Genomic DNA, 24,297 nt, shown 5'->3' on the forward strand with positions numbered 1-24,297 from the left:
GTTATTACTCACCTGCTTCTCTGTTATCCTTTGACCTCGGCTTGTCTCTCGCTTACCTGTCTTCTCGTTCCCTCGACATCGGCTTGTCTCTGACCATTCTATACGTAGTTCTTACGTTAAGTCCGGCCATTCTAAGGTCCGGTATACGTATCTCTCTACTCTTTGTACTCTGCGTGTTGGATCCCTGTCCCAATCCTGACACACAGGCAGTCACACACAGGCAGTCACACACACAGATAGACAGTCACACACACAGGCAGGCAGTCACAGACAGACAGACAGTTACAGACAGACACACACAGGCAAGCAGACAGTCACACACACAGGCAGGCAGACAGTAACACACAGGCAGTCACACACACACAGGCAGTCACACATGCAGGCAGGCAGTCACACACACACAGACAGTCACACAAACAGGCAAACAGTCACACTTACCTCTTTCCAGTGGATGCAGTTGGCTGATGGGGAAGCAGGGACTCCTTCCCTCTTCCTGTGAAGCAGGGGCTTTGGGAGGTATTAGCCCCGCCTCTGCTTCGCGATAAGCCCTGCCCCCGCCGCTCAGTAAGCCCCGCCCCTTCTACCGCGATTTTGTATTTTATTTTTTAATAGACCCGGGTGGAGAATAATTAATCCTCCACCCAAGTATCTGTTTTAGCTCTCCTGCACTCCGGCCATGTGCGAGCTGTGTCGGCCATAAGGCGCCCTCTGTTCCATGGCGCCGTGTGCGGCCGCACAGCTCGCACACCCCTAAGGCCGGCCCTGTGTGTATCTGTGTCCTTCTGTATCAGTGCGTGTGTTTGTGTCTGTGTGTGTATTCCTGTGGGTGGGATTTGGAGGCGGGCCCCAGGGCGCCTAGAGCTTGAGCTATGTTAGGGGCCCAAAATTTTCTGATGGCGGCCCTGCCTGCAGTGGCTAATGTGGGGCATGTCCCTGTGTATAATGGTGTCATTATTTTGTTTGCACCGTGAAATGCAGAGCAAAAGCGATCAAATATCCGTGGTTATTAAGGCTCAATATGTATGGGAAACATATTAGTTTACCTGGCACTGCAGGACCCTGTAGTGCCCCTCTCCCTCCCACCCCCCATCCCAAGTTGCTGAAGGGGATAAAACCTCTTCAGTGACTTACCGGAGTCCAGCGCCGATGTCCCTAGGCTCTGGGCCAGGCTCTGCCTACTCTCCTCCCCTGCCGACGTCATCCGATGGGGGAGACCTAATGCGCATGCGTGCCAATGGCCGCGCACGCGCATTAGACCTCCCCATAGGAAAGCATTATTCAATGCTTTCCTATGGGGATTTCAGCGACGCCGGAGGTCCTCACATAGCGTGAGGACGTCCAGCGTCGTAAAACACACTTTTCGTGTTCTAAGAACACAGAAGTCCCTCTAGTGGCTGTCTAATAGACCGCCACTAGAGGAGGACTTAACCCTGCAAAGTAATTATTGCAGTTTATGAAAACTGCAATAATTACAGTTGCAGGGTTAAGGATAGTGGGAGTTGGCACCCAGACCACTGCAATGGGCAGAAGTGGTCTGGGTGCCTGGAGTATCCATTTAAAGCAGCGTTCTAAGATTAAAAATAAATATATTTATTTCTAACTTTAGAGTGATCCTTGCTTTGTTTAGATTTACAACCACTTTTTTTTTTTTTTTTAAAGTAAAACAAATGCTATAACGCTTACCAATTTTCGAGTTCTTTGAAGGCAATCCTAGTAAGATGCAAAATGGTTTGCCCTTTACCAGGGAAGGGTGCCAGGTTACTGATAGAATCATAACCGCTACTGTAGTCTGTAGTAGTTATGGTGCTCGGAATGCCCCCTTAAGAAATAGCATTTCATAACAGTTTTCAGCAATAGTAATTTCCTGTAAAAGCCAAAGTATGTGCCTGTATGTTGTGTCTTGTCAGCCTGTTTGCATGTTGAGTATGGAGTGGGTGATGACTCAATGCAATTATGGTATCGGGGGACACAGAATGTTATTGTACAAATAGAAATCTGGAGACCGTTTTAAAAGATATAGCCGTTTATAACTCCTCCTACTACATCATATCATTTCTATGGCACATTAATAGCTGAGATGGGTAGAAGGTTTTTTTCTCACGCGTAATCACGTTCCAAGTTGGAGGAGGTAGTAATGTCCTCTTTTGTTAATAAATCTCTGACGTTGGCAATGATGCAGAATGCTTTCAGAGTTATTTATGTCTGACCACTCTTAATGTATATTTAGTTTTCTTTTAAAAAGCCCCGGTTGTGGGAAAAGAGACATGATCTGGAGCCCAGAGGCCATTGGTTTCTTTGTCACATATTTCAGGAGAACTGGAGGTTTCCATGTACGTAGTGTATTTTTTGGAAATGAATAATGTTCTTCCTTGGAGCTTACAGAAAGTGACCATGCTTACGTTATCTTATATTTCCTCTTCCGTGGACAAATTAAGTCAATACATTTTGATCTGTGTCTCGTGTATTATGCATGCGAAGGCCTTCATGGCTGTGCACATTGTATGGCACTAGAACCCCGTCAGATAGCCCTCTCTGCTAGGGTTTCACTTAGTTTCTGTTATTTAAATAAAATGAGCAGGTAGACCATTATTGCAACCTTCTACGTTTGATAAAGTACCTGGGGGCATGAAATGTGGCCACTTTTGTTGATTTGCTGAAATAAAGTTCTACAGATAGAGGATGGGGTGCAGCGAATACAAGGGAGACAGTGAGTATGTATCACAATTTGGACTGAAAGGGACTGGTGAGGACAAAGTCATACGGGGCCCGGAAACTCAATGAGCTATAAGAATCAATGAAGATATTTTTGAATAAATGGATTAAACCGAAACAAAGGTGATTTAACTCCTAAATGGCAGTGAATTGCGCAGTGAAACATCAGAGGCATGACCTATACACCAAAACTGCTTCCTTAAGCTAAAGTAGCTTTGGTGACTATAGTGTCCCTTTAGTGAAGAGATCACCTGGGAGCTGTTTGTACTAACCCTGTATGTCATTTGTAAAATGTTGCAAAAAAGTCAACCAAAGTTCAGCTATTACATATTTTTTACACAATGTTCTTTCTCCTAAATTATAAAATGATAAATTATCAGAGCTTGATGACATTTCCGTACCATTGCTAACTTCTCTCAATGAAGGTGGTTTTATTCCTCCTAACACGGTCAGGGTTATTTACTAGAATTCAAAGGGAATTTCAAAGTGAAGGTCAGAGTAATCGAACTGCAAGCAGAGAGGGCGAATTTTCCAAGTTCAATCATTTTGACCTTAAATTGTAAATTAACTTTAAATTAATATTGAATTCTCCGTTTAGGGAATAATCCAGATCTTTGGCAAGAGATCCCTCCACATTTGGGGAAACCAAATTCAGAGAGCTTGCCATAGCTTGTTAATTGATTATCCATAAGGGAAGATACATCGATCCATAAATATGAAATATATAAATATGCAGCATATACAGTAACTGTAAAATAATAGTATTTCTAGTAGACATGTGAAAGTTTCTATCTTGCAGTATTTCTTGCATATCATCTTAAAAGATAGAGAACAATCCTCACCCCTTACCTTAAGACATGATCCTTCAGCCTTGGGTCAGACGGACTTTGAATGTGTCTCTATGGTCTTCCCTGCTCCACTCCTTACACAGTGCAGTGTTTCAGGAGATAGACAAATATTCAGTTGTAGACAGAGGGATGTCAACTTCTCGACATACGACGAGAGCTAAGGAGACAAACCAAAATATCCATGTTTCCACACAGGAGAAGATGACATGGTCTCTGTGGCCTTATTCCCAGTATTCGACATTAAGGCTTTTGTGGGAACGTGTAATTCCAATCAGTGAAATCCACACCAGACTCTCATTCCATAGTATGCCACTTTAATGCCACTTGGTGTGAACTCTAATGTAGATATCGGAATGATCGTACACATGTTCTGGCAGATCTGTTTCAAAGCAGTTCCAGTAAAATGTAGGGGGGTTTCTCTGTTTTTTTTTTTTTTTTGTGTGTGTGTGTTTTTGTTTAATAGATAGATTGCTTCAAAGGGAGCAGGAAAACTTTTTTTTTTATTATTTCCAATTTATAAAGACACGTTAACAGTAATAAGTACTTGTCAAAGCAGTTTAGTTTTTTTTTTTTTTTTTTATTCTTTATTTTTGTGCATAAAGAAAGCATAGTAGTGGGCTATGCCTGTCAAAGCAGTTTTAAAGGTGTTTATTATGAAACCCGGTGTTTTGATTTGGGCCACCTACTTATTTGTGTTAAAACTGCCCTTTGCTCTGGCATAGAGAAAGCACAGGAATTCTAGGTCAACAGGTGAAGTGTTTATAATGGGTCTGGCACAAATGCCCATAAGGAAAATAACAGATAAATAAATGTTTCCCCAGGTAATAACCATCACAGGTTACGTCACACATATTCTTTCCTTAGATATTCACACAATAGGGACTGCACCCTTCTATAAATTCAGATATCATTCCCAGTGGTGCAAGCATGGACCCAGGGTGTCAAAACTCCTTGTAAATGCATGATAACGTTTCGACCATGCCGTGTGGTCTTTATCAGATTTAATAAAGACCACATGGTGTTGTCGAAACGTGATTAACGTATATTGTGACTGCGATTTGCCATTTGGAGTGCTTGGATCCATTATTTTAAATATTCTCTCCATGACAGACCATCGCTGAGTCTTTCTTTTCCTTGTTTGCACCTGCTATCTGCTTGGATTTCACTTGCTGTATTCATACTCATCACATCTTTTCTTCAGTTTAATTCATCAATTCTTTCTCTTCTTTGGGGTCATGCATGGTTGGAGGCACAATGGTTCTGACTGAATGAACCAAAATGATATAACAATTTAAGCTAGTGGGCTCCTGAGAATAGATGTGGGCTGTGAGGTTATCACATGATGTCAGCATTACAGAATCCTTCCAGTGGGCTCCTGCGAATGGATGTGCACTGTGAGGTCATCACCTGATGCCCACATCACAAACATGTGCATTGTGAGGTCATCGCATAATGTCAGCATTACAGAATCCTGCAAGTGGGCGACCTTTGAATGGATGTGCATTATGAGACTGTCACATGATGCCCACATTCGGGAATCTATAATCTTCTTAATCTTCATAAATTTCCCTCTTAAAACAGCTAGCTCATTTTACCTTTTAGTATTATCTGTATCGCAATCACCAGTAACGTAACGTAAATCTAATACAGACAGCTTAGACCATTAGACCATGCCTACACAGTGCACTGTCAACCAACGTAAATACATGAATTCATATTTTCCAATCATCAGTAGGGCATACAAATGTCTCCATACCATGTTAAGGACACATATATATGCATGCATTATTTACAAATAGCAAACTGATACTTCCATATACAGTTTTGCGATGCCGTTTCACTACTTACTGTAAAAGAACATGTTAGTATAGGTAGGGGCTTGTAAAGAACTTGAAGCTTTATCTACCTTCTGTGATGAAGCTTGATGATGGGCAACAGACTTACACCTAAACCAATATTTGCAAAGCACTGCAATTATAACAAATAACGTGCAGGGCAACAGGGTACCATCTCTGCCCTCAGCCTGTGGTTAGAGCATAGTATGATGCTTGGGGTGCACCTATATCTTTTTTGTAAAACAGTTAATTTACTCTTAGACTACCTAAGAGTAGCATGCTCTTGGCCTTCCTTCCTGGTTTGATGCCCAAGTTGTATCAGATGTGTACATTATAAAAAACATTATTAAAATGATCTTAAAATACTAGATATTAAAGAAAAAAAAAGTTAACCTAACATATAGTGAAACAAATGTTTGACCTGTTCAAAGATTTCTTTGTTTGTTGTAGTGATGGGTCCACTTTCTTTCTGCTCATTCTATCCCTTAATCCTTTTCCCTTAAGTTACACGATCCATGGGTAAACACGGCTGACTGAGCTAGTAAACTCGACGTTTTTACAGCCCTTCCTGTAAGATGAATATTAGGAAAGCCAGCCCAGTCAGCTGTCCATGTAATATATACCTCTCACCCTTTAAATTCACATTGAAATGCACTCCCATCTTAATTTATCCAGGAGCTTGGCATGGTACTGCGCGATGGAGCTTCGTGATGGTCATTTTACCCTGTCCATGAGCACAGGCTTTCTAACACTTCATTTATCGGTGTTGGAAAATGGAACTATCATCCCTAAAGCAAAGGTGGTGAATGAAGAAACCAGATTGGGTACAGGCGGTTTGTTCACCTTTGTATCACCTTAGACAAGTTGTTCAGGTTTTTGCCCATAACGTAATGTTGGGTTATGTCCTTGCAGATAAGCAGAACGATGTTGAAATCCCTTCCCCAACGCAGAAAGAACGAGAGAAGAAAAAGAAACAGGAGCCTATGTGCCAAATCAGCGGTGTTAAGAAGCTCATGCATAGCTCCAGTTTAACCAACTCTACCGTCCCACGGTTTGGAGTGAAGACTGACCAAGAAGAGCATCTTGAAAAGGTAATTACATGCTAAGAACTGGTAACATGAGCAAGGATGTCAGGAAACAAAATTTGTTGAGTAAGACAAGATCAGTTTAGTTGACTTTCACATTCTACAAATGTAAATATAAGACAGATATAACAGTCTATGACTTGAGGCTGATGTATTGGCCTGGATACAGCACAAGTGTAGGAGATTTAGATTGAGACTGCTCTTATTAAAGTTACAAATGACCTAATCGCACCTTAATCCAAAGGCCACTACTCCATACTAATTCTTCTTGACCTCTCTGCTGCCTTTGACACCGTTGATCATGCTCACCTTCTCCTAACTCTTCAATCTCTTGGTCTCTGTGACACAGCCCTCTCATGGTACTCCGCCTATCTCTCCCAACACTCCTTCAGTATCTCTTTTTCCAACAGCACCTCTTCTCCTCGTCCTGTCTCAGTCGGAGTCCTTCAAGGTTCAGTTCTTGGTCCCCTTTTGTTCTCTCATTATACTGCTTCTCTTGGCAAACTCATTAATTCATAATTCTACCACCTGTATTTTGACCTCTCTGACCTCTCCCCTGCTGTCCTACAACGTGATACCAATTGCCTCTCTTCTATCTCTGATAGGATGTCCTCCCGCTTTCTGAAACTCAATCTCTGGCGCTATATAAATACCAATAATAATAATAATTTAAATAGTGAAAGTCGATCCACTTCCATAATTGTGTGGTCAGGAGACATTTAAAATGTTATATGCATAACTTTTCTTTTAGTTTTGTTTGTTTGCTTTTTTTCTTTTTTAGTTTTTTAATTATTTATTTGTATTACTATGCCTTTAGCTATTACATGTATCTATGAGAAAACCATTATTCCTTGACCTGTTATCTAGTGTTGATTTTTGCTTTTTTGGATTGTTTACTTTTGTTTGTTTTCTTAAATTTTTTGACTATTCGCATTCTACAACATATTGGCTCTGGGTATTATATTTTTTTTGTATTCGGCTCTGTTTGGATTTTTTTTTTTTGTTGAGGATACTATTGTAGTAGCTGTCTATTAGCATAAAAAAATGATACCTTTGGATACCTTAGAGACAATCTGATGGATTGTTACGATTCTCACAGTACTGCGGTAAATACGTTTTTACCGACATCCAGGTAATGAAAGTTTGGCAGGTTGTGTTTAAAATAAGTTTGTAATTTACTGCAAAGTGCTTATGGTACGTCCTATTTTAACAGATACTTATGTCTCCCATTTAAATCATTTATTTCTGTTTTCTTTGTCTCTTGTTACTCAGGAACTGGATAGTTTGAACAAGTGGGGCCTTAATATATTCCGAGTGGCAGAGTACGCCAATAACCGGCCTCTTAGCTGTATAATGTACACCATATTTCAGGTGAGAATATTGTCCTTTACTTTAATCGGATCGCAGCCGGTGCATGCCTAGTGTCTAATCCAGTGCTATCTGCACAGTTTGAGTGTTTTCGAGCCATACTTTGCCAAACTCCATGCTTGGTTCTTGCGCAAGGAGAAATGAGAACTGTCATCAGGTTATGGACTCCGCATTCAGAATGTATAATCAAAATAGTATATAGATAACATAAATATAAGCTACTGGACTATCTTTTCAAACTCATCAAAACCCATCAAAAAGAGGAAAAAAAAAATGTATCTCTCGTTTGTATGTATCCAGCCTCGTAAACATTGTTATTTCATTATGCTGTTTGGAGGCTCCCCTTTCCTTTCTTCCCTTGTTATTACACCTCTTTACTTTTTTGAACTTCTTTGGGCTCCCTCTTTTATAACAAATTATCATCAGGTCTGTATGATATTAAAAGCCTGTGCGTTTAATTCTGCCTGAGTGAATGGAATAGCGATTTATAGTTTGCTTTTAATAAACCTAATAAAAAAATAAACCAATACAAATTAATTTGAAGTCGTACTGTAATTCATGTTGAGGGGCTGCAACGGAGGGGGGGCACTATAAAGTGCTAACTGTGTTTTCCTGGCACTATAGTTATCCTTTAACTTCTCTTTTCATTAGGGATTTTACTGATAAGTCAACTTAAACATATCTAGTGTTCGTTCCATTACATCTTTCTAATGGAAAAAAGTAAGCTTGTTTTTGAGCTTGTAATGACTTGAGGAATGTAATATATGTTTATTAAGTGAGCTAAGTGGACCCTTCGGTCTCTAAATAACATATTTTGACATAGTTACATTAAGTGTTTAAACTATCAGCGTGGATCACATTATTCAACCTAATATACAATAACTAAGTGAAATAAATTTTTATAAGATTTTTATGAATGGGAACTAATTATTCTATACGAATAATTCTATCATAAAATATTTTCTGTGATATATAAATGTGTACATTTATAAGATGTATACCGTCATTTTAGAGTTGTTTCAATTCCGTTTGTGCAGCTTCTACCCCATCCTGTGTCCGTGTCTATAAATCCCTGTTCGTAGTAGCAACACCCTTCCATAATCCAGCTAAGGTTTCTCTGTACTCACAAAAAAAGCAGATGGCATGAAAAGTCATAATTCTATTGCTGGGAGATCAGGACAACCACCCTCAACTTTATCCAACCCCCACCACGATCGTTTAGTGGAGATTTTGTTTTTGCTTACAGTACTAAACACAAAGCCATACTGAGGGTTTAAATGGCTTGAAAAGGAAACCTTTTTTAATTTTATTGGTTTTGCTTTTTTGATGGCATGGCAAGGTTCCCTGCATTTGATTATGATTTTTTTTCATTTGGGATATTTCTAAAAAAAAAAAGAAAGAACAACTTGCATAAGCTGCAGTTCTCTTGTCTGCTGCCTTTGCAAGCCCTCCCCTTCTAACCCCGCCCAGCCTTTCTGTGGCTGTCCAATCACAGCAGAGAGAAAATAATAGCACACCATTGTTATCATGGTTACCATGGTTACCATATAGCAAATAAAGTGCATGTAATGACACCAGTTATACAATAGACATATCAGTGTAAACAAAACCAAATATGTTTACATAATTAACTAAATGTTACCTTAGTTACACAGACCAGAGCGTGGCGATACAGCCCCCAAATTTCGGCTTCATGCCTTTCTCAAGGGGATCTCCGAAATAGGTAATAGGGTTTTACCATTTAGCACCCAGCATAGATTATTCATATCTAGCATTAAACCCACACAGTTCACTTACTTATTTACATATAATTTAAGTATTGAGATTTCTCTCGTTTTAAAGCATGTCCTGGTCCTACTAACACTGAATTATTACAATAGGTTACAATATAATATTAAAATACACATATATAAATTTAACACAGAACAGATAAGAAATATAATTAATCATGATTACCGGGGCATTCTGTTTGGAGATATGTAGAGAGGGATCGCTTAAAGGATTTTGGACTTGAGGATGAGCCACTTTCTTTTTGTATTGCGGTATGCTAAATATTGTGCTTGTACTGGATCGGAGGTTCGGAGGTGGGAACAGCTGGGGAGAGCATTCTTTTGGTGTGGGTACGCTTTGCTAAACTAATTGCTGTCCAATCACAAACCAGAACCAAAATGGTTAACTTACTCCAGTGATTCTGCATCGTTTACTTCAACGTAATAAAACGCATTTGCCGCAATTTAGTATTTTTGGATAAGCGTTTCAAACGATTTACCATTTTTGGATAAACTATTTAAATGCAGATTTAGCTCATAGGCTGAGAGCAGATAGTATCCAGGCAAGGAGTCAAACTGTTACTAAACGGTTTGACTGCCTATAATTGGGGGGGGCACCAGGATACCCCTGGCACCATAACCACTACAATGTGCTGTTGTAATTATAATGCTTGCAGAGTTTTTTAAATGTTAAAAATATATTTTAAGTCAAAGATTTTGTAAACTCTCGCACTCTTACTATGCTAAGGCAGCCATAGGAAGGAGCTGTAGACTGAGGGCAGTTTCAGTGCAGAGTAGCCGATGTGACAAGTACTGCCTGGTCTCGGCTGGTAGGTCACAGTTTCGGTACAGAAGAGTAAATAAAGAGAAGGTATGTAGCTTATCCATAGGACAGGATACAAGGATATTGTGAATTGGGAAACTGAGTAAGGTATAGTGATCTCTCCACATTTTATCTTTAAACTCTGTTTTTTAGACAGGATTAGACACTTTGTACATCAACCATGTGCATTCTAATCACTCACTCCTTCCTCGCCCGTCCCATAAGATCAATAATGTATAAAGTAAACAAAGATACATAGTAACAGGGCTATCACCTGTAACACTAAACAGCACTAAACGTCAATACAACTACTGAACCACGGCAGCACTGCAACATCCCAAACTGTATACCTTCCTATATATTCTGTTATTTACATACATAGCACCAACTTATTCTGTAGCGGTGTACAGTGAAGATACATAACAGCAATTAAGTGACAGATAAAAATAATGCTGACAGAGGTAAATGGTGAAAAGGACCCTGGTTTATTACTATAAAGATAGATCACTGGCTTATATCTAGTCTATCCAACTAAGGGATCTATAGACACACTGCTTGACGTGTCGTCAGTTTGCCTCTGTGTAAAGGATTTAGCCAGATATTCATTAGAGATAATGGTAGTATAGGTAAAAATATCAGAACCTCTGTAATGTATGTATATATGCAGAAACACACACTGATCAGCCGCAACATTAAAATCACTGGCTGGTGAAGTGAATAACATTGATTATATTGTTACGAGGGCTCCTGTCAAGGTGTAGGATATATTGGGCAACAAGTAGAACAGTACTTTTCATGTATTGGAAGCAGGGAAAATGGGAAAACTTAAAGATCTGAGTGACTTTGACAAGGGCCAAATAGTGATGGCTAGATGACAGGGTCAGAGCACCTCCAAAATGGCAAGTCTTGTGGGGTGTTCCCGGTAGCACTTAGACAATCGGTCTGCTTCAAGGTCCAAGGCTCATTAATGCCAGAGTGCCCATGATGACCCCTGTCCACCACCAAAATCTCCTTCAAAATTGCCTTCATGGGGACTTGAGCGTCAGAACTGGACCATGAAGCAATGGAAAAAGGTTGCCTGGTCTGACGACTCACGTTTTCTTTTAGATCAGGTGAATGGGCGGTTACGTGTGCGGGGAACCTGGGGAAGAGATGGCTGCAGATATAGTTATGCTCTGGGCAATTTTCTGCTGGGAAACCTTGGGGCCTGGCATTCATGTGGATGCTACTTTGACTCGTACCATCTACCTAGAGATTGTTGCAGACCACATACACTCCTTCATGATGATGGCAGTGGTCTCTTTTGACAGGATAATGCATAGTGCAAAAAATGCTCAAGAATAGTTTGAGGAACATGACAAACAGTTCCAGGTGTTACTTTGGCCTCCGAATTCCCCAGATCTCCGATTGAGCCTCTGTGGTGGAACAATAAATCCAATGCATGCAGTACCTAAATTGCAACCTAAAGGACTAAAAGGATCTGCTGCTAATGTCTTGGTGCCAGATACCACAGGACACATTCAGAGGTCTTGTGGTGTCCATGCCTCGACGCATCAGAGCTGTTTTGGCAGCATGAGGGGAGCCTGCACGATATTAGGCTGGTGGTTCTAATGTTGGGGCTGATCAGTGTATATTACTAGTTATGTAACACCATATTTTTAAAAGGAATGTTTTTGCACACTCTGATTTTATCTGACTGCCTGGTTTTCACCATAAGTGTGTATTACATCTGTAGGTAAGTATTGTGAACTGGTGAAATGTAGTTTTTACCAAGAGGTAGAGAACAATAGAAATAGATAGTGAAAAAATGAAAGAGGGATGAGAGAGTGAGAGAATGAAAGATAAATAGAGATTGCTAGTGAGGTGGCTTGGTCACGTATTTTTTTTTTTTTTTTAAAGCATTTGACCTCCAGGATTTTTAGTTCTATATCTGTTTTGTATTTGAACAGGAACGGGAATTGCTGAAAACCTTCAATATACCCGTGGACACCTTAATCACTTACATAATGACCTTGGAAGACCACTACCATGCGGATGTAGCATACCACAATAGCTTACATGCTGCAGACGTCATGCAGTCCACACACGTCCTTCTCTCCACGCCGGCATTAGATGTAAGTGACATTTGTAAGATAAGGAATGGGGCTTTCCACAGCACAACCTTACAATATCTTGATCGCACCCAGAAATGTATTCTAGGAATGTATTCTAAGAACATTGTATGGATTTCAGAATCGGAACACTCAAACTGATAGTTCTAAATCACGATCAGATACAGTTTGTGTCCATTCGCTGAGTTTCACCTGCTAATTGTAGTCAAGATTAGAAGTCAAATAGGAGTGTCTGGGGGTGGATGTAATATAATTCCAGAGCCATGGACAACAGGATATACGTTCCTCTATGGGTAATATTTACTGCCCCATGGGGCATCCTTACATTTCTGATAGTCAGCATCCCCATAGAGTCCTGTCCTAAAACATGATGCCAAGATGGAAATTCAATTCCTGTACAACACATTTAAAGATTCCACGGTCCTATCAATACCTATATGGGTACCGTTTTTTGCAACAGACCTGTAAGAGTTAACTGATTATGAACCCATTATCTGATATTATTCTGCATGGAAGGGGTTAATATAGTATTTGCCCGCTCCTTTACCATTCATACAGTGAGTAATAGGCATGCATTATTAGATATTAAACCCCTACATAACACTGGCTGACTTTCACCACATTTTGTCCTGCAATCTTATACGGCTGTGTGTTTCAGTCCTTATTATAATATTCTGCCCATAACAGGACCTAGAGGTCAAGTTAGTCCTTGTAACCCATCCCTAGCTTTTCATACAGAAAGTAATTACTAGCTAGCCATCTTTAAACTTCTACCTGGATATATTGAAGAAAAGAGAGAGATCATGATTCTGGGTTATATAAATTGTTCCACGCATCTAAAGGAGATTTTATTTCAATAATGCGTCATTTTTTTGGACGAAGGCTTGGCTGTTTTAATTGAGATATGTATTGACTGTGTTTCCAAACAGGCATTTTTTAAGACCAAACACTGTTCTAAATCCCACTTCCGAAGGGGTGATGAAGTTACATCCTTACCCTTCAAACCCCTGCAGAAGTATTAATAATGTACAAAGAAAACAAGCATAGCTAGCACAATTGACGTCATTGGTAACCATACACCAAACCTTGCTTCTGAAATCCTCCTCACCGCATTCCTGTGTACAATGATAGAGCTGCTGAACGTCCAGAAAGCCTTTATCCTTCTTGTTTAGTAGAGCCAAACACTTAATGCCATGTTATGCCTGTCTGTGACCCACTACCTGTGTGAAGAAATCCTCCGTATGCTACTAGTTCCAGTGTTGGTACATCACATGGCCAAAGGCGGCCAATCTGTTCATGTCTGGCTGATCTTTTGATTTCCCACAATCCTTAGTTTACCGGTGACCAACTTTAACAACCTCCTATACTACATTTGTTTTCACTCTTTTTTCATATTTTTTTTACGTACTTAGCTTTTTTTTTTTTTTTTTTTACTGCATTTTGAAATCCGGAAATGTGTTACTATAGTAAAAATAAAAACTACAACTAATTGTCCAGTACAGCTACTGAGTATAGCGTTACCCCATGTACACCGCTGGCAGCTTTTTGTGATGATCCAATATAACAACTTGTCATTTTCAGCTTTCTAAGACATAGATTATTGATACTGGGTCTATATCTATGTTCTAGTATTTCAACAGATATTATTATGATCAATTATATAGCGCCAACATATTCCTCAGCGCTTTACAATTATCAAATGGGGATATTTAACAACTAATAATTACATAGAGAATATCACAGAGACAAGATAGGAAGAAGGCTCTGCTCAAACGAGCTATCAGAGTTATTCTATGTGTACACGCCCTGAATCCATGAATTTGCATGTTTGTTAAACTTTTAGATCCCAATCCTATCCAACTGTCTTTGTTTCTCTCGGCTAGGCGGTGTTTACCGATCTGGAGATTTTGGCTGCATTATTTGCAGCTGCAATCCACGACGTGGACCATCCTGGCGTTTCTAATCAGTTTCTTATTAATACAAGTAAGTGGATCTTCATCTTCTGTATTTAAAGAGCTTATGTCCTGTGTTACAAGGAAATCCGCCGCACAGAAATGGCTCGGACGGACTTCAACACAGAACATCTGTCTTGTAATAACACAAACTGGCAGGCAGATTGTTGCAATTTCCCAGAGTTTTTTTTTTCCAACATTTTCCCAAGTCAATAGACTCATATTCATATTAGAGGTTTTTATTTCACTTCTAGGATTTTTTTAGGATTTTTTTGCAATATAGAAATATTGCCAACATGGTATATTTATACATGATATGGACAAATGTATTGGGACAGCTGACCATTACACTAACCTAACAGGGACGTTTGACATCACATTCTAAATATGTAGACATTAATATGTAGTTGGTCCCCCCTTTGCTACTGCAACACCTTCCACTCTTCTGGGAAGGCTTGCCACAAGAGTTTGGAGTGTTTCTGTGGGAATTTGTGCTCAGTCATCCAGTAAAGTAGTTTGTGAGGTCAGGCACTGATGTTGGACGAGAAGGACTGGCTTGCAATATCTATTCCAGTTTATCCCAATGGGGTTGAGGTCAGGGCTCTGTGTTGGCCAGTCAAGTTCTTCCACACCAAACTCACCCAGCCATGTCTTTATGGACTTTGCTTTGTGCACTGGGACACAGTCATACTGGAATAGAAAAGGACCTCACCAAAACTGTTCATTATTTTTTTCACAAATGCAGGTTGGTGCTTGATTTTATACACCTGTGGCAATGGGTCTGATTGAAACACATGAATTTAATAATTAAGAGTTGTGTCCCAATACTTTTGTCCATACATTGTATGTACATCAGATTTACATTAGAAATGCTTACTTAAAAATGCTGAGTATCATAATAATGATCACGTAGGGGCACAGAGTCTCTATAGCACTGTAATGTACACTGTCTTAGAGTGCTGGCCTTACATCGGTATATGCCTTTAGCATTGTGTGTCCTGGAGAAATACATAGGAAAGGAGCACTTACAAGCAGTTCACACCTGATTCCCACAGAGACGCCTTGTGCATGCGTACATTCTCTTCAGTATCTCAGAAGGTGAAGTTCCCACCATTTTTCAAAGGAACCAGAAGTGTTTTTTGCATCAAAATTATTTCTCAATGGTATTCCACCCAGTCTCTGTTGCCGACATAAATACAGGAAATGTCGCTGTTATTCGTTCCTTATCAATTGTTGGCCTCGATTTAATATTGTTGAATTTCAAATTATTTTATACTTTTTGATGTATTATTCAAAATTATGAAAAGCATTTTAATTGTGTAATATTTTGATATACGTATGTTTTTAAAACTTTAATATTTTCGAAAAAGTCATTTTAGAGGTTTTATCCAAAAATATTAAATCATTTGAAAAGTTATCCAACAATTTTAAATCGAGACCACCGTTAGTACATTGACTGCATTTTCGCCTGAATACAATTTTATTCTGCCTCGTTTATACTCTAATTATTATTACCGGCCTGTCACATCTACTGTATGAGAACATTTCATATTAAGATTAGATAAAGCACACCGTATACTGTAAAAGCTTTTTATTTCCCCAATATGTTTTTATTAAGGATGAATGAATAAGTGAAAAATACAAATTGTGCAAATGAATTTATTTTAATTTTTAAGTTTGTCCTCAAAGCTATTCACAAAATTGCTACGCTATGATATATTTTTATGCGAGCTATGCATCCCTTGCTTCAAATAAATGTTGTGCTAATATTATTTCAGTCAAAAAGTGCTTGGTAGTGGAGAGGTAAAAGATTTGGCAAATGGAATCCGGTTCAGACAAGGCAAAACCAGGGAAAACTTTGCTAAAGCCTTCCCTGGATGCTTCCCATTTTCTGACCGAGCTTATAACGATGATTGACAGGGAGTAAAGATGGAAGCCCCCAGCTGCAGGATAAATCATGGGAATTTCTACATTTAATTCTATTTTAATTTTTTTTGTAAAATATAAAGATAAGTAAGCATAATATTAAAAATCATGGAAAGTGACAGTTTCCCTTTAAAAAATAATAGTTAGTCCTCGATTTAATAAACTTTCCAACTGATTGGATGCAGTTAGAAAATGTTTCCGAAGAATACATTTACCAAAAATTCCATACACGTTAACGGTGACGTCTTCAGATAAATTATTTGGAAAGTGTTTCTAACAGTACAGAATCGTTTGGAAAAGCTATTAAATTGAGGCCTTAGTATGATCTAGAACACAGATGAAAAATACAGAAACTGAGTGAAATTAACTGCAAATAGAACATAGGTGAACAGGGTCATCCTTAGACTTTTAGGCTCCTTGTGCAAAAAGTATTAATAGGGCCCTCCCAGTATTCATAGGGCCCCCCGCCAGTATACATAGTGCCCCCCAGTATTCATAGGGCCCCCCGCCAGTATACATAGTACCCCCAGTATTCATAGGGCCCTCACAGTATTCATAGGGCCCAGCCCCCCAGTATTCATAGGGCCCCCCGCCAGTATACATAGTGCCCCCCAGTATTCATAGGGCCCAGCCCCCCAGTATTCATAGGGCCCCCCGCCAGTATACATAGTGCCCCCCAGTATTCATAGGGCCCTCACAGTATTCATAGGGCCCAGCCCCCCAGTATTCATAGGGCCCCCTGCCAGTATACATAGTGCCCCCCAGTATTCATAGGGCCCTCACAGTATTCATAGGGCCCAGCCCCCCAGTATTCATAGGGCCCCCTGCCAGTATACATAGTGCCCCCCAGTATTCATAGGGCCCTCACAGTATTCATAGGGCCCAGCCCCCCAGTATTCATAGGGCCCCCTGCCAGTATACATAGTGCCCCCCAGTATTCATAGTGCCCCCCAGTATTCATAGGGCCCAGCCCCCCAGTATTCATAGGGCCCCCCGCCAGTATACATAGTGCCCCCCAGTATTCATAGGGCCCTCACAGTATTCATAGGGCCCAGCCCCCCAGTATTCATAGGGCCCCCTGCCAGTATACATAGTGCCCCCCAGTATTCATAGGGCCCTCACAGTATTCATAGGGCCCAGCCCCCCAGTATTCATAGGGCCCCCCGCCAGTATACATAGTGCCCCCCAGTATTCATAGGGCCCTCACAGTATTCATAGGGCCCAGCCCCCCAGTATTCATAGGGCCCCCTGCCAGTATACATAGTGCCCCCCAGTATTCATAGGGCCCTCACAGTATTCATAGGGCCCAGCCCCCCAGTATTCATAGGGCCCCCCGCCAGTATACATAGTGCCCCCCAGTATTCATAGGGCCCTCACAGTATTCATAGGGCCCCCCGCCAGTATACATAGTGCCCCCCAGTATTCATAGGGCCCTCACAGTATTCATAGGGCCCAGCCCCCCAGTATTCATAGGGCCCCCCGCCAGTATACATAGTGCCCCCCAGTATTCATAGGGCCCTAACAGTATTCATAGGGCCCAGCCCCCCTAGTATTGATGGGGCCCCCCGCCAGTATACATAGTGCCCCCCAGTATTCATAGGGCCCTCACAGTATTCATAGGGCCCAGCCCCCCAGTGTTCATAGGGTCCCCCGCCAGTATACATAGCGTCCCCCAGTATTCATAGGGCCCTAACAGTATTCATAGGGCCCAGCCCCCCTAGTATTGATGGGGCCCCCCTGCCAGTATACATAGTGCCCCCCAGTATTCATAGGGCCCTCACAGTATTCATAGGGCCCAGCCCCCCAGTATTCATAGGGTCCCCCGCCAGTATACATAGCATCCCCCAGTATTCATAGGGCCCTCACAGTATTCATAGGGCCCCCCTACCAGTATACATAGCGCCCCCCAGTATTCATAGGGCCCTCACAGTATTCATAGGGCCCAGCCCCCCAGTATTCATAGGGCCCCCCGCCAGTATACATAGCGCCCCCCAGTATTCATAGGGCCCAGCCCCCCAGTATTCTTAGGGCCCTCCCAGTATTCATAGGGCCCCCCACCAGTATACATAGCGCCCCACAGTATTTATAGAGCCCTCACAGTATTCATAGGACCCAGCCCCCCAGTATTCATAGGGCCTCCCGCCAGTATACATAGGACCCCCCCAGTAATCGTAGGGGCCCTTACAGTATTCATAGTGCCCAGCCCCCCAGTATTCCTAGGGCCCAGCCCCCCAGTATTCAGCCCTTCCAGTATTCATAGTGCCCAGCCTCTCAGTATTCATAGGGCCCAGTTACTTAATTGTTTGGTCTCTAGTGCTGCAGAATTTGTAAAGCCCATTTAAGTACATTTCCAGATGAAGACAAACCTGCACAGTTTGGTTTGAAAATCACGATCACCACAATCACACACGTACACTATCTAATAGCAAGTGGAAGAGTTACGACAATTTTGCAATTTGGTGGAAGTTCATTAATTTATCAGATAGACTAAGGGTCAAACAGAAAAGCCACTGCAGCCTTCATTTGGGAAACTCTTCCCTAGTGGGTCAAAGTGGCAGGAGTGTTCATACTTGTGCTGTTGGCCTACAGAATACATCAGATCACTAGATCGTATGGCAAAGAAAGGCGAGGGTTTGCTCCCATTGTAAGTTAGCCGACAGCCTTCCTTGTTTGTGCCGGAAAGTGGAGCGATAATAATGCTTTGGATCCTGTTTTCGTGTAGATTCGGAGCTGGCGTTGATGTACAATGACGAGTCGGTGCTGGAGAATCATCATCTGGCTGTCGGCTTCAAGCTGCTTCAGGAGGAGAATTGCGACATTTTCCAGAACTTAACCAAACGCCAGAGGCAGACAATGAGGAAGATGGTGATTGACATGGTACGTTGATAAATGTATGCATATAGTGTGAGATACGCCCCTGATAATAAGTAGCAAGGCTGTGAACAGTGAATATTCAGTATTGGCATCTAATAATGTAGCTGTTGATCAGATTGATTATCCTGTAAAATGCAGTCGAACCAATTTCAAAAGGTAGATCCTCTGCCTCGAGTATAAAGCACTGAGTAAACGTATACCTCTTTGAATGATACCTTGTCTTTAGTCCACTTTTAAAATGTCTTTGTCACCCCAAACTTACCTTTCTCCAGTTGTTTCCTCTTCTCTTCCTGTCTCCAAATCTGTTCATCTTTGCTGAACGTTTTTTCTCTTAATACATAAGGCAAAGTTAGGGACTACTTTGTCTTCTGTATTTTTCCTACGCTTGGCAAATCGCGACAAAGTGTGTTCAGTACCATTTTCCCACAATACTCACTTGCCCGTCACATCCATCCTCTCTAATCTCGTGATCCATCCTCGGTCCTTCCCTGAGCGTCGTAAGGAGGGAAAGAAACAGTGGGACTTTCAGAAAGAGCACACAAAGGCAGCATGAACGATCCCTGACATGGCGGCAGCATGGGACAACATACAGAGCCGCAAACTATAAGAATATAACATATACAAGGGTTAGAACTCAGAGTCACGGTGGCAATAAAAAAATAATAGGGTTGCCTTGTGAAGAGCCGCATTGTGCTTCCTGGTTGTGACATTTGGGCACTATATCTATGTTCTCCTAGTTTGAAATCTGTTCAGCAAATCAAAGCCAGGATCATAAGGAGCTTCCATAATACTTTCATTGATTTCATATTGGGAAAACATGGGTTTGACGTACTGCTGGTCTAAGTGGTTAAGTGCAGTGAGTTCAAGATGGAGAAACTAACACACTCTTTCAGTGAGTATACCCCTAACTGGGATACTTGTATAGTTAATGCTGAGTGGCAGTATGGGGGCCATCCTTGTTGTGGTTAAGTTCATGGCTAGTGGTCAGATCCAGGCAAGGGTAAATCTAGGAGGCACAGTTTTGTAGTTAGGAAAACAGGTGGGCGTCAAGAAACCAGAAACCCAAGACTGATTAATTTGTAGTATAATCTCCAGGAAATGGCACAGGGGAAGCTGAATAACATCTCCGCAGCCAGAGTTGCTTTATTTGGGTTTGCCCTCCTGTGACATACTGGTTATATCCTGAATATGGCCAGAAGAAAACATCACTATAGTACTACCAGAGGGACCCACCTGCATCAACCTTCATGGCAGTGTGTTTGAAGACACCAACAACTGCATATGACACAGTGAATGATGCTGAATCCACAAACAGCATAATGAGCAAGACGAGGACGCTTTGCCTTGCCAGGTTTAGAAAGTGACACCGGCAGTGAGGCGAAACCCTGACTGTCAGGCAGCACTTTCATGGCCTAGCCAAACAAATTATTCAAGGTCATGCCAAATATGGGGATCTGCCAGCTTAAGCCCTGGTGTTCAGTAATAGGTTTCCCTCACACTAGTTTATGAATAATGCAAATTATTACATAACTGGACGTTCTAGAATGCAGGATATAGAAGTCAATGAATAGCTCACATAAAACCATAAAAATGAAAACAGGGGTGGTACAACATGTGCCTGACAGAGAGCCAACTAACCTGGTATTGCTTGTTTACACAGCTGCTTTCCAATGCCATCAATTATACATGGAAGCAACTCTCGACAGAGATGGTCATAGGGAAAAAAAAGACACAACTTAACTGGTCTTGACAGATGTTCACACACTGATCAATTAAAACTTCATGATGTCAACAAATCAAAATAAATGTAGTTATTGAGGTCTCCTCCACTTCTTTCTTTTTTTTGCTTGCAGGTCCTGGCGACGGATATGTCCAAACACATGAGCTTGTTAGCTGACCTGAAGACCATGGTGGAGACCAAAAAAGTGACCAGTTCTGGTGTTTTGCTGCTAGATAACTATACAGACAGGATACAGGTAAGAGCCTATAATTAAGTCCTACTTTTCTTCTGAAAGGGTGATAAATAGATTAAATTAAATTGACCAGAATTTGTTTTTGCTAAAAACAAGGTACTCTTGGTGCTACTAGTAGAGTTGCATGATTACTACTGCCAGGTATTTGAGTGGGCCAGGGGACACCTTGTTCCTCAATCAGATACCCATTCCAAAACAAAATCTGGGAGATGTGGAATTTTTGATAACCCTATTAACCCTATATGTGTCAGAGGATTGAACAATTGAAAATATTACTCACCCCATAGAACTAGGAGGGCTAACCAATACTGAGACCACTTTCACGCAGGTACATCATCAGAATCCCAATCTCTCGACTTACTTTTAATTCCCAGCCTTATAGATTTAGCGAGAACACAAGACTAAATCCCCCATCTATTCGACTACTGTGCAACTTTATTTTATATATGCTTCAGGGTTTATTACAGTTTTTCAAACGCTTTCGGCATTAGTAATTTTTAAAGACTTTTAAGTGAAACCTTTATTTTCTGTTTTTCCAGTCTATATCCACATTACCTTTAAATCTCTAGGCTATGAAGGCGTGAATCAGAGGGCAGTTGGCAAAACTCCTCTCCCTACCTCTAAGCAAACAGAGTGGGGAAAGAGAGGGAGAGGTTCTGGCTTCTGTTCTGCATTTCCTTGTTTTTGTTTGGGGTTTTTTTTGCAAATATTTGTATGGTTTATATTGTGTGCATTTTTCCCAAGTAAAGTCTTATTTAATAGTTATGTATGTGAATATGTATTTATTTAAAATATGGATCTGGTTAATATGCATAACCAGTTATTACATCGCCTGCAAATAGGTTAATAATTCTGTAAGTGAACTTCTGTGCTGTTAAGACACATAAAAGCTTTATGTTGTAATGGAATGTTGGGGAGTGAAGGAATTCTGGAATCCTCGGGATGTGCAGAGATTATGCTGAGGATGTGATGAGTAGAATCATTATTATGGATCACTTGGCTCTTATCTACCATCACAATCAATCTGGGTAATTTAGGAGCAGGACAGCAGCCATTTTGTATCTGTAGCATGGAGAAAATGGAATTCGCTTTGGTTATGCATATTAAGATTCTTTTCTTCTTGGGTCAAGAAATACCAGTGGCCATCTAGTTAATGATGGACTGCATCTCCCACAATCAGCCAAATGCATGTGTGTTATTTCCAGTGCTAGCAGGACATTATGGGTTTTGTAGTTTTGTCTGGAAGGCCATTGGGCTATATCCAAGATCCTTTTATCTGTACTCCATATCCAGTACAATTACCGATAGTTTGCATTTGTTCTAGAGATCCAGCGATGTTAGTTTATTCCTATCTTGTATTGTGATTAACATATTGGTAATACTTTATTCTTATATTTGTCATGCTTACCACAGTGTTAACCCGTACCAGTGATGGTTAATCCTGGCATCACAGATAATTTCGAACTTCGTTCCCCATGATACCTTAGGAGTTGCTGAGCAACAAGGGACATTTAGTTCAGAGCTATCTGGTGTGGCGCCCAAATACTCCCATCTGTAGAAATATGCTAAGATGTCTTTGTTAACATTGTTTGAGAAGTGTGATGTTCATTTCCAGCAAAGGATTAATGCACAACAGCAGATCAGAACTAAAGAATCCGCAATAGTATAGTTCTTTATGTGCTCTGATTTACACAACAGCAAAGAGAATATTAATTTGATTTACTGGAAGTTCCGTAGATTGAATATTCACAGAAATGTACAATGTTGTTTATTGGAAATGGGACAAAGGAGAACATGGAGGTATGTCGAGGATGGCCGGTGGTGAACTCATTATACATTCTTTTTTTTTTTTTCTATTACAGGTCCTCCGCAACATGGTACACTGTGCTGACCTGAGCAACCCAACTAAGCCCCTGGATCTGTATCGCCAGTGGACTGATCGCATTCTGGAGGAGTTCTTTAGACAGGGGGATAAGGAGAGGGAGAGAGGGATGGAAATAAGTCCTATGTGTGACAAGCACACAGCCTCCGTGGAAAAATCACAGGTATGCAGCCATCTATGGGAGTGACCAGTTAATATGTGATTGTTCTGTACTAGAGGTCAAAGAAAAGAAAAAAAAACTCAAAACCTTGAGAATGTTTTAATTATGTCAGCATCATGGTATATGCTATTAGATCAGGGAAATGCAGCCTTTGGCACTCCAGATGTTGTAGACTACTCTCCCCTGATGGTTTGCCAGCATCATTGCTGTAGCAGCATTGTGGGAAATGTAGTTCACAACATCTGGAGTGTCAAAGGTTGCCTGCCTCTGTATTAGAATGTTCTCTTCCATTTGTTCCCAAACCAATCCTCAAGGCCCACCTACATTACAAGTCAGGGATTTTCCAATTCTGCTTCTGTCGGTAGACTGATAAAACCTGGACCACCGGTGTGCCGTGAGGACTGAGTTGGGAATTGCATTTCTGTTTAGTACAGCAGAATCTACTGGTTCTATATAATTACATCTAGGTAATAATAATATATGGTATTTAAATAATGTAATGTCTAGATTCCGTGACATCTCAAATATAATAATTTCGAACTTTCTAGCTAAATCAATGTGGTGTGTTAACCTGTAGATTTGTAGCTGTGATGTCATCTGTGACTTATCAAGCATTTTCACTAGGTCACCTCTGAAACATTGATTGTCAAAATGTTTTGTCTATCTCTCAGTATATGTATCAGTCCCTAGAATGTTCTTGTTTGATCGCCTCTGACATATCAGGTCTTAGATTGGTCGAGCCAGGCAATTACTGTAGTGTCGGGTCAGTGTTGAATGCTTGGAACTGGGATATTGTACCCTAGATTCCCTCCCCAGTATTTATCATACTGTATTACATACGAGTCAAAATAAAATAGACACAGAATAGAGAGAGGGAAAGCAAGTGGTTCCATGTAAGTTATGTAGATTATCTCGTCAACTAAAAACAGTCTAAGTTCTAGTTATATTGACACTGTGTAATGTTTGAAGCTTTATGGGT

General features: G+C 40.8%; 1 protein-coding gene across 6 annotated transcripts in view; it reads left to right on the top strand.

Annotated features, from left to right (window-relative positions):
* Positions 1 to 24,297, top strand: part of PDE4A (phosphodiesterase 4A) — a 662,166-nt gene that overhangs the window by 632,609 nt on the left and 5,260 nt on the right. For all 6 annotated transcript variants that reach the window (XM_063449472.1, XM_063449471.1, XM_063449473.1 and 3 more), the window contains 7 exons: positions 6,308 to 6,486; positions 7,753 to 7,851; positions 12,390 to 12,554; positions 14,435 to 14,534; positions 19,152 to 19,306; positions 21,157 to 21,279; positions 23,139 to 23,321. In XM_063449472.1, the coding sequence (XP_063305542.1) occupies positions 6,308 to 6,486; positions 7,753 to 7,851; positions 12,390 to 12,554; positions 14,435 to 14,534; positions 19,152 to 19,306; positions 21,157 to 21,279; positions 23,139 to 23,321 (1,004 nt within the window). The remainder of the gene's footprint in view (positions 1 to 6,307; positions 6,487 to 7,752; positions 7,852 to 12,389; positions 12,555 to 14,434; positions 14,535 to 19,151; positions 19,307 to 21,156; positions 21,280 to 23,138; positions 23,322 to 24,297) is intronic.

Source organism: Pelobates fuscus, chromosome 3 (genome assembly GCF_036172605.1).
Source record: "Pelobates fuscus isolate aPelFus1 chromosome 3, aPelFus1.pri, whole genome shotgun sequence".
NCBI lineage: Eukaryota > Metazoa > Chordata > Amphibia > Anura > Pelobatidae > Pelobates > Pelobates fuscus.